At 37.9% G+C, this 12,209-nt stretch overlaps 1 protein-coding gene across 1 annotated transcript; it reads left to right on the forward strand.

Annotated features, from left to right (window-relative positions):
* The first annotated feature begins 474 nt into the window (after positions 1-474).
* LOC111916985 (uncharacterized) lies at positions 475-2,538 on the forward strand. The gene has a single exon (XM_023912628.1). It carries the CDS (start codon positions 475-477, stop codon positions 2,536-2,538), a length of 2,064 nt encoding a protein of 687 aa, XP_023768396.1.
* The last annotated feature ends 9,671 nt before the right edge of the window (positions 2,539-12,209 follow it).

Genomic DNA, 12,209 nt, shown 5'->3' on the forward strand with positions numbered 1-12,209 from the left:
CCCGAAGCCATTCCGACCACCATCACATACACCCGATTCCCATTTCTCGAAACCATAACCAGTCATTACACTGGCGCCAAAAACATTCTCGACCAAGATTCACTCTCACAAAGTTATATCCATTTTAGACCCAAAGATTATAACATCTTCAAAACAAACAACTCCAACACATACAAAACCCAAGCTCAACTAAGCTTCGTTCCACCAAGTATATACCATTTCCAATCTAACCATTCACGATTTTATCGTCCATTGGTGTTTAACTTAGATGGGTTCTTGTCAGTTTCCACGAATAAGCTTTGTATGGTTGGATCCGCAAATTGGTTTTCCAAAAAAGGTAAAAGTCTGAAACTTGATGGTGTTCTTAAGCTTAATTTACCTAGGCTAATGAATTTGAATACTAGCTTAGTCAGTGGAACCTTGGAAAGTTTAGCTTCCCCCCATGATTCAGATTACTTTGAGCCGATTTCAATGATGGGATTCCCTCAAGTGTCTCAGTTCAAATACAAATATTCTTTGGTTTCCAATGAAGATTGTAATGGGGCAAACGCAATTGAACATCCAGTAGCTAGTCTGGATTCTTTAGACTTATGTTCAAAGTTCACATATCGATTCCTGATTTACCAGATGGAAAGTCAAGGTAGTGGCTACTCGTTTTTATCGTTGTATGGGTTTCAGTGTTCAGTGGAAGAAAAAAAGCTACGTTTTTTAGTAGAATTTCAAAACACAAGTAATACCCGTTGGGATAAATCTTTCAATCCAAATGTAACGTTAATTGGAGATGCAACATGGAATGGGCCAAAAGAAGAGCTTTGTATAGTCGCATGTCATATCTTGAATCAAACTGACCCTTTGGGAAGTGCTCATATTGGAGATTGTTCGATCAGGCTGACCTTATACTTCCCTGAAGTTCGGTCAATCATGAACACACATACCACCGAAGGTCAAATTTGGTCAACCAAGAAAGCGGAGGATGTCGGGTACTTTGAACCAATCAAGTTTCAAAGCTTTGATCATAGTTCGGAGTATTACGGATCAATGTATGAGTTCACAAAATTGCAGAAAGTAAGACAATTTTGCCCTAAAACAGAAGTTGCTAAAAGGGAAGGGGTTGAGTACCCATCAGGGTATAATGGGGATATGAGTTTCGACATGTCTGTCAAGTACAGAAACATGGATTCCATTGGTTCTGCAATTCCGATCTTTGTCGGGGAGCAGTTCTACCACTCGTATGACGCTTTCGATTCAAATTTTGGTTCATGGCAGGACCCCACCAGTTACACCGGTCCCATGAACATCAGCTATGAGATTAGCTTCCGAATGTTTGCTAATTCGACGTCGGAATCGGGAAGCGGGATTTCGTCCTTATGCTTAACCAACAATGGTAGAGTTGAGATATCTGCAGAAGGGTTTTATGATAATGAAACCGGAAGACTTTGTATGGTTGGGTGTCGAAATCTACCTTCTTCTGGGAAGAATTCAGAAAATGAATCTTTCGATTGCGAGATTCTGGTGCAATTCCAATTCCCGAGTACTAATGGCAATAATGGAAGTTTTTTAATCAGGGGAAGCATAGAAAGCTTACGTGAAAAGACAGATGTTTTGTATTTCGAAAGTCTAAATGTTGTTTCTCTCACTTACACTAAACTCGAAGCCATGGAATCGATATGGAGAATGGATTTGGAAATTATACTGGACTTGATTTCTGGGACACTTTCGTGCTTTTTTATTGTCCTGCAAATCTTTCATGTGAAAAAGAATCCGGATATGATTCCTTTGATTTCGGTTTTGATGATGGTGATTCTTACACTTGGGTATATGGTTCCTTTAGTGTTGAATTTCGAGGCAATGTTTTCAGAGACTCCTTATCTTCAAAACATTCAACTCGAGGGTAGTGGTGGATTGCTTGAGGTGAATAAAGTCATTGTTAGGATAGTTACAATGGTAGCTTTCACTTTGCAATTCCGTCTCCTCCAATTGACATGGTCTAAAAAATCTGGGAATGACAATAATGGAAAGGGAAAGAGTCATTGGAATCATGAGATATGGACTCTGGTCATCTGTTTACCGGTTTATATTGTTGGTGGGTTGATGATGTTTCTAGCGAATTGGAAGAACAATGATTACATTATCTCAAGTAATCGATCAATCTGGGGTGATTTGAGGTCTTATGCAGGGTTAACACTAGACGGATTCCTATTCCCACAGATTGTACTTAACATGTTTAAGATTTCAAAAGGGAATGCTTTGTCTTATTTGTTTTACATAGGGAACACTTTTGTTCGAACACTACCTCATGCGTATGATATTTATAGGAGTCAAAAAAACATAAGTCACCAGTTTCATCAGTTCTATCTATATGCAAACCCAAGAGCAGATTTCTATTCACCTTCTTGGGATGTTTTCATTGCTTGTGGAGGTGTTGTGTTTGCAGTGATCGTCTTCTTGCAGCAACGTTTTGGTGGTCGATTTATGTTTCCAAAGAGATTCCAGGAGACTGTTGGGTATGAAATGGTGCCTGTGGTAAACAATGAGTAATTGATCAATCAAAGTGTCCATGGTTTGTAATAGTTTTTCTCTTGTAACAGAGAGTATAATTTTCACTTTTTGTATAATATAAATGCTTTGAATCTTTGATGAAATCAAAGCCTAAATTTCTATGTTATTGCATTTTATGCTTACTAAATAGTCAATAATCTATGCATTACTCTGTTTGTAGTTAATTCTAGATCTCAAGTCGTAGATCAAACTATCAAACCGTTTAGAAAAGAAACTGGTTGTTGGAGGATGTTTGAGTAAAGTGATGGTGGAGAACCAAATTTATCTTAGATCGTGGAAAGTTCACTTTCCAAACTGATATTTCCACCCTATGACTAGGTTACAGGAAACTCAATCTAGAATAATCCTAAATGACACTTGTGTATCTAGGTATAGAAACACAAACCAAATCGCTAGAAGGTATTGAGTTCGCGTAGAAGAAGAAGAGCTGAGAAAGGTATATGACGGCTCAATAAAGGACTCGTATTTATACCATACAAATTAGGGTTTCCGTCTTCTATATTAGTTAGGAGAATCACAAATTTAATGGCATAATCAATGGTTACTTTGGCGCTTCGAACTGATATTTATGCATGTTTTACATTTTTCCAGATTTATGTCAAAGGGTGGTGTAAGACCATCTTTGACCACAAATGGACCACTGCCAACGACTCTGCCCGTTGGACCCCGCTAGGGGCGCTTCCCCTAGGACCCTTCAAGTGAGTCCGGCCCCTTTGAACCCAACATTTATGTTGTACCCGCTTATAATTCGATCTTATGTATGCATGCACTCCGCATTCTCCAAACATATAATATAGAGTACCAATGATAAGCCTTTTAGCTCATATGTCGATTCCAATTACATAAAATGTCTGGTGATACTAAAATCACCAAGAAACCTTCCCCATTTTAGTGTAACCCATGAACTAACATAAAATTATCTAAACACTAAATGAAAATGTTGTAACGATTGAATTCTTATTTTAGTATCAAACAATTCAAATACTCGAGAATTAAGGTGTTCTAAGAATTGAACCCTTCAACCCAAATGAATACCTGAAAGTGAAATACATACTATTTTATTTGAACTTTCTAGCGAAATACAACTTGTCACTATTATAAAGTCGTGTGTCTTAATCCTCTCATGATTGTATAAAGGCCAAATCCTCAACCTTTTAAAATGTGGCTACACTTCACAATCAATTAGGTAATTCATTTACTTCATGTATCTGCATATACATTTTATCAAAGGATTTATTAAAAAGTTAAAGTTCAACCTGGCTAACTTGCAGAACCAAACACATACCTGGGATGTATATTTCATGTGTTCCAATCTATAAGTGTGTGCTTTCCACATTGAATTCAACTCCTAATTTCATGTGAGAAGGGAATTGGGTGTCTCACCATTATAGAATTAAATGGACTTTAATCTCATCCATATAACAGACTTGTTCACTAAGTCTCTTGTCAGACCTTTAGTCAAATGATCTGCCAAATTTTGTTGTGATTTCATGAACTCTATCGAAATCACATCATTCATGATTAGTTCTCTAATCATACTATGTCTAACATATAAGTGTCTAAACTTGCCACTATAAACCTAGTTGTAAGCCTTAGCTAAAGCAGTTGTAGTATCACAAAGGATAGATATAGGTGTTATCGGCTTTGACTAGAAAGGAATATCATATACTAAATTCCTTAGCCATTCTGCTTCTTTGCCAGCAACAGCTAATGCAACAAACTCATATTCCATTATTGAGTTTGTAATGCAAAATTGCTTTTTAGAAGCCCATGAAATGGCACCTCCCCCAAGCAAGAACACCCAACCGGTTGTTGAGTAATGGTCATCCATGTTGGTTATCCAACTTGTATTTGAATGACCTTCTGAGACTGAAGGACTTGCCAAATAACTCAATCCATAATCCATGGTTCCCTGATACTTAAACACTCTATTGATCACTTTCCAATGTTTAACACTAGGATTACTAGTGTACCTTCTCAACTTTCCTACTGTATAAGCAATATTTGGCATGGTACTTGTCATTACATACATCAAGCTATCAATAGCCTTAGAGTATTCTAATTGTGAAATAGGAATGCCATTTTTACGCATTAATTTCACACTTGAATCCATGGCAGTACTCACGGGAGAACAATCACTGAAATTAAAACGTTTGAGAATTTTCTCAACATATTGACTTTGATTCATCACTAAACCTTTGTTCACCCTCTTAATTCTTATACCAAGAATTGCATTCGCCTCTCCCAAATCTTTCATGGAAAACTTAGATGACAACAATTGATTTGTTTCATCTACTTATTCCGGATTAGTACCAAAAACAAGCATATCATCTAAATATAAGCAAATGATTGCTCCTGCACCAGTAGCATCATTGAATCTACTATAAACACATTTCTCACATTGGTTTAACTTAAAATCAAAAGACCAAATAACCTCATCAAACTTTTGATGTCATTGTTTGGGTGCTTGTTTCAATTCATACAATGATTTTACCAGTTTACATACCATATGCTCTTTAACAGGCTTAACAAAACCTTCTGGTTGTTTAATGTAAACTTATTCATCTAATTCACCATTTAAAAAGGCTGTTTTGACATCTATGTGATGGATAATCAGATTGTGAATGCTTGACAAAGAAATTAACAATCTAATAGCAGAAATACGTTCAACCAGAACGTACGTATCAAAATAGTCAACATCGGGTTTTGTTTAGAACCTTGAATGACCAACCATGCTTTGTACTTGTCATTAGTCCCATTATTATTCATTTTCTGTTTGAAAATCCATTTGCAATCAAGTGGTCTAGAACCTGGAGTAAAATTAGACAACACTCATGTATTGTTCTCAAGAATTGATGACATTTCATCATCAATCTCTTCCTTCCAAAAGACAACATATCGAGACTCCATGGCCTCCTTATATGTCTTAGAATCATGTTCAATAGTATGGAAATATGAGTATTGAAGACTTATTTCATCCCTTGAACCTTCCACTAAATACAGCTGGAAGTCGGATCCAAAATTTTTTGCGACTCGGCATCTTTTGCTTCTACGAAGCTCTTGTGGTTCTTGTCCATTACCACCATCTTGAATTTCTGGATTTTGCACTTCTTTAGTTCCAAAAGTCAGATCCTTATGCCTTTGAATTGATGAAAAATGTATCTCATCAAAAATTGCATCCTATGACTCGATAATTGTGTTAATAGATATCGAATCATTATGTTCTATTACATAGAATCTATATGCTTTGTAATGTTCAACAAATCTAATGAATATAAAATCCATTCCATGTTCTCCCAAAGTTTTCCTTTTGGGCTCAACGAGTTTTACAGCTGCTCGACATCCCTAAACCCAAAAATAGCTTATATTTGGATTTTTCTTGAACCAAAGTTCGTATGGGACTATTTTGTTCCTTTTAGTTGGAACCTTATTCAACAAATAGAAAGTCGTTAACATGGCCTCTCCCCCATAATCCCTTACTTAATCGCGAGTATGAAATTATCAAGTTTACCATTTCCTTTAAAACTTGGTTTTTATGTTCGATGTTTCCATTTTGTTGGGACGAGTATGCTGTTGTGGTTTCATGAATGATACCTATTGATTGGAAGTTTACCCATATATTCACCTCCCCAATCATTTGTAATAAATTTAACCGGATTGTCCAATTGCAATTTCACCTTGGTTTTGTATATTTTGAGCTTTTCCAATGCTTCATTTTTAGCATTAAGCAAATACACATAGCAAACCCGAGTACAATCATAAATGAATGTGACCATATACTTTTTATTTCCCAAATATGGAGTAGAGTGGAAATACACATATTACTATGTACAAGTTCCAAAATAGTCGACTTTCTAGCAACACTTAAAAAGGGTTGTATTGTAACTTTCATAAGCATGCATGTTATACATTTTTCCAGATTTATGTCAAAGGGTGGTATAAGACCATCTTTGACCACAAAGGGACCATCGCCAGGGGCTCTCTCCATTGTACCCTGCTAGGGGTGATGCCCTAGGACCCAACAAGGGGGCGGAACCCTCGACACTCATCTTTATGTCGTAAGGGCTTATAATTCGATCTTATATATGTTGGGGTATAAGTCTTGTCAAACATGGAGCACTTAGATCACAATGGAGCACTTGGGGTTCATGGAGCATGTGATAAAGGAATAGATCATCTATGAAAGGAATGGATAGTCTTATAATGGAACAAATCAAGTGTCAAAAGAACGGATCGTACAAAAGGGGGTTGGAGCACCTAGAAGAGGTTTGGAGCACTTGGGAGTGATATGGACCAACAAGGGGACCTTGTTGTGCCATCTGATGAAGAATTGGGCCAAAAATAATGTTGTTGCACCATGGGCACTCCTTCTTGCGCCAAGATACTCCCTCTTGCTCGATGGGGAATCCCTCTTGCGCCATTGGGTACTCTTGTTGAGCCATGGAGTATGTTGATGCGCCAAGAATGGACTTGTTGCACCTTGCATATTATTGTTTCATCGGGATGGTGATGTTGCTCAAACCTAGATGCTCTTATTCCACACTTGATGCTTCTTGCGCCATCCATATTCCTATCATGCCATGATGGCACAAGATGGACCATCTTGGTCCTTGATGAGCCAAGTATGCTTTGAAATCCTCTATGATGCTCAAGATGAAAGAATGTTCCAGAAGATGTTGCATGGCGAAATATGATGCTCAAGATGAAAGAATGTTCCAGAAGATGTTGCATGGCGAAATATGATTAGTTGTCACCATACATGGGTCTATGGGCCAATAGGCTTGGCCTATTAGGGTTTTAGGTTTGATCCCTCAAGTATAAATAGGCTCATACCCCTATCATTGTAAATTGCTAGATTTCTATGAGAGCTCAAAGTGAGATACAATTTTGAGTGCTTGTAGTTGCTCTAGAAAATTAATAAAATCTTCCCTCTCTCATTCTCCCGTGGACGAAGGTCACCTTGACCGGACCACGTTAAATATCATGGTCTTTTAATTTACGTTTTTCAGAAGTTTTTTGAGTTCACCAAAGTTTGTTTTCATATTTGTTTGAAGTGCTTAACTTGTTTTGTTGTATCCCAAGAAACTGGTATCAAAGCTATGGCTGAAGACGGGAGAGTTAAGATTGACAAGTTCAATGGTAAAGATTTCGGTTTCTGGAAGATGCAAAATGAAGACTAACTCTACCAGAAGAATTTACATGAACCTTTTTCAGAAGATAATTTGTTCCTTATGAAACAAGGGGATTCAGAGTTGTTAGATTGGCAGGCACTTGGTGTGATGCGTTTATCATTGGAAAAGAACGTTGCTTACAATATTGTAAATGAGAAGACAACTTATGGTTTGATCAAAGCGCTATCTAACATGTACGATAAACCTTCAGCAGCGAATAAGGTTCACTTGATTCGACAATTGGTAAATTTGAATAAGAAGGAAGGTGGCTCAGTGACTAATCATGTCAATAAATTTATTTCAATCCTATTAAGGTTAACATCGACTGAGATTAACTTTGATGATGATGTCCAAGCATTACTACTATTATCATCATTACCCGAAAGTTGGTCAGCAACAGTGACAACTGTCAGCAGCTCGGTTGGAGGTGCCAAGCTGACATTCGAAGGCATACATGACTTAATCCTTGGTGAGGATGTGCGTAGACGAAGTGTGGGAGAATCCTCTAACAGTCTTCTTAGTACTAAGGAAAGAGGAAGGAATTCCAACAGAGGGAGTAAGGGTAGAGGAAGATCAAATTCGAGGAAGAGAGGTGTATCGAAAAACAGGAACGACATCACATGTTGGAACTACAAAGATAAGGGCAATTTCAGGAATCAATGTCCGAAGGCACTTGAAGAAAAATACAAGAATAAGATGAACATTGCATTAGACTCTAAAGGAGATGCTCTTATCTGTGCAGTCAAAAACTCAGTTGAATCATGGATCATGAATTCCGGTGCGTCATTCCATGTTAGTCATTCCAAAGATATGATACAAAATTTCAGGCAGTACCAACGGAAGGTCAGACTGGCAGACAACAAGAGCCTTGATATTATAGCTATTGGGGATGTGGTCCTCAAGAATACTTTAGGTAAGAAGTGGACTTTGAAAAATGTCAAGTTCATTCCAGACTGAAAATAATGTTGATATCAGTTGGGCAACTTGATGACGAAGGTCACCATGTCACTTTTGGTGATCATCAGTGGAAGGTTGTTCATTCAAAAGTGGGGTACACTTTACATGGGGAAAGATTCTGATAGTGAGGTACATGTTGTTAAAGAAGTTAGGGCATCCATTTTATGGCACCAAAGACTTGGACATATGAGTGAAAAAAGGAATTTAGATGCTTGCCTCCAAAGGAAGAATTCCAGATCTGAAGAACATGACAGTGGATTTATATGAGCCATATGTTCTTGGAAAACAGAATAAAGTTACTTTCATGAAGATAGGACATCCACACAAGACAAGGAAATTGGAGCTTGTTCATTCAGAATTTTATGGTCCCACTTCAGTTGCTTCAGTGGGAGGATCGTTGCATTATGTTACTTTTATCAATGATTGCACTAGGAAAGTTTGAGTCTATTTATTGACGCAGAAGTATGAAGTTTTTAGTGCTTTCAAGAAATGGAAAGTGGTTGTGGAAAATGAAATTAACTTGAAAATCAACCTTTGCAGATCCGATAATGGGGGCAAATACAGTAGCAAAGAATTTGTTGATTTTTGTGTTGAACATGGAATCATGATGCAAAAGACCATTCCAGAAACACCTCAACAAAGTGGAGTAGCTGAGAGGATGAACATAACATTAAATGAAAGGGTGAAGAACATGAGACTACATGCAGGTTTGCCCAAGATGTTTTGGGCAGATGTGGTCAACACAGCTACATACCTAATCAATAGAGGACCTTTAGTTCCCATAGGGTTCAAGATTCCATAAGAAGAATGGAAAAGTCGTGAGGTTTCATTCAAACACATGAAGGTCTTCAGTTGTGTCTCGTATGTAAAAGTCAAAGACTCTGATAGAGAAAGGCTAAAGAAAAAATCAAAGAAGTGAACCTTTATAGGCTATGGGTTGGACGACATGAGTTACCACTTCTAGGATAATGAGTAGAAAAAGTTTATCATAAGTCGAGATGTGGTTTTCAATAAGAATGTGCTATACAAGGATGAACTTGTTAAGGGATTATGTAGTAGAAAACAACCAGAAAAGGAAGAACAAGTTGAGTTAGAAGAAACTTTAGAAGATGACATTATAAAACCTGTTAGTACTCCAAAGATAGGTGAAAGTTTAGGAAGAAGTGGGAGCTCTGATGAAATTGGAGATAGTGGGAGCAGATATGATAGTATTTCAAAGAATGAAGGTGTATAAACTGAAAGTCCTACTTTCCGTAGATCCACTAGAGTTTAAGGCCTCTGGTCAGGTATTCTCATTTAGCAAACTTCTTGTTGTTAAGAGAGAATGGTGAACCTGAGTCTTATCCAAAAGCCTTGAGGATTAAAGAATACATACATTGGAAGAAGGCTATGGAATAAGAATTAGGCTTACTTAACAAATATCACACTTGGTCCTTAGTCAAGCTCCCAACAGGGAAGATAGCACTGCAAAAAAAAAGTGGGTGTTTCAAGTTAAGGATGAGATTGATGGCAGCAAGAGAAATAAGGCAAGATTGGTAGTCAAGGGTTTCCAACAGAAGAAGGGGGTTGATTATAATGAGATCTTTTCTCCAGTTGTGAAGATGACTACAATCAAAATGGTTTTAGGAATTGTGGCCTCTGAAGATCTCCATCTAGAGCAACTAGATGTGAAAATAGCTTTTCTCCATGAAGACCTTGAAGAAGACATCTACATTGCACAACCAAAAGGTTTTCCTACAGTTAGCAAGGAAAATCTGGTGTGCAAACAAAAGAAAAGTTTGTATAGTTTGAAGCAGGCTCCAAGGCAGTGGTAGTTGAAATTTGGTAGCTTTATGTAGAGAAATAGGTAAAATAGATGTGAAATGGATCACCGCTAAGAAATTCAATTCCTCTTATATCAACCTATTATTATATTTTGATGACATGTTGATTGCTGGATCCGACATGCAGGAGATCAACAAGCTAAAGAGGCAGCTAGCTAGTGAGTTCGAGATGAAGGACTTAAGGGATGTTAATGAAATATTGGGCATGATCATAGCCAGGGACAGAGTTACTGGTACACTAAAACTTTCACAAGCCAAGTACATCAAGAAAATTTTAGAAACGTTCAGCATGGTAGAAGCAAAAGCTAGAAGTACACCTTTGGGGAGTCAATTGAGACTTGCCAAGAAGCAATCCCCAAAAATGGAAGAAGACAGAGAATACATGGCTAAAGTTCCATACGCATATACAACTGATAGTTTAATGTATGCAATGGTTTGCACCAGACCAGACATTGCTCATGCAGTGGGAGTTGTGAGTAGATTCATGTCAAATCTAGGAAGACAACATTAGGAAGGAGTGAAATGATTGTTACATTACTTAAAAGGAATACATGAGCGTTCCTTATGTTTCAGGAGAAAAGGAGTAGTTTTAGAAGGGTTCGATGATGCAGACTTAGGTGGATGTGCAGATTCTTGTAAGAGCACAACGGTTATGTGTTCACAATTGGAGGTATAGCAATCAGTTGGATGTCAAGGATACAAAAGAGTGTTGCTCTTTCAACCATAGAAGCAGAATACATGGCACTTGCAGAAGCTGCCAAAGAGCTCATATGGTTGAAGAGTTTCTTGTTAGAACTTTGAAGGCAGTAGGAGGATTGTGTAATGTATTGGGACAACCAAAGTGTAGTTCACTTAGCAAAGAATCCAGTGTTTCATAACATAACGAAACACATTTAGATGAGGTACCATTTCATTTGAGAGTTAATCAATGAAGGAACTCTAAACTTGAAGAAAATCCTTGGAACGAAGAATCCAACTGATATGTTCACCAAGGTGGTTACCACCGAAAAGTTGAAGCTTTGTATGGCTTCCACTAGCCTTTCAGAAGTTTAAAGAGAAGGGCTTGGCAGAGAGAGAGAGAAAGGGAGAGTACTTTGAAGAATAGTGAAATTTAAATGGCATATGAAGTTCTTCAAGCCTTTAAGTGGGAGATTGTTGAGGTACGAAGTCTTGTCCAACATGGAGCACTTAGATCACAGAGGAGTACTTGGGGTTCGTAAAGCATGTGAAAAAGGATTGGATCATCTGAGAAAGGAATGGATCGTTTGAAAAAGGAACGAAACAAGTGCCAAAGGAATGGATTATACAGGGGTTTGGAGCACCTAGAAGAGGCTTGGAGCACTTGGGAGTGATATGGAGAAACAATGGGACTTTGTTGCGCCATCTGCTGAAGACTTAGGCCAAGAAGGATGTTGTTGTGCCATGGGTACTCCTTCTTGCACCAATATACTCCCTCTTGTGCCATAGGGTATCCCTATTGCGTCATGGGGTACTTCTGTTGCGCCATGTAGTAAGTTGTTATGCCAAGCATGGCCATGTTCCACCATGCATGTTATTGTTGCACCAAGATGGAGATGTTGCTTCAACCTAGATTCTCTTATGCCACACATGATACCTCTTGCGCCATCCATATTCCTATTATGCCATGATGGTACAAGATGGACCATCTTGGTCCTTAATGAGACAAGTATGCTATGAA

Source organism: Lactuca sativa, chromosome 9 (genome assembly GCF_002870075.4).
Source record: "Lactuca sativa cultivar Salinas chromosome 9, Lsat_Salinas_v11, whole genome shotgun sequence".
NCBI lineage: Eukaryota > Viridiplantae > Streptophyta > Magnoliopsida > Asterales > Asteraceae > Lactuca > Lactuca sativa.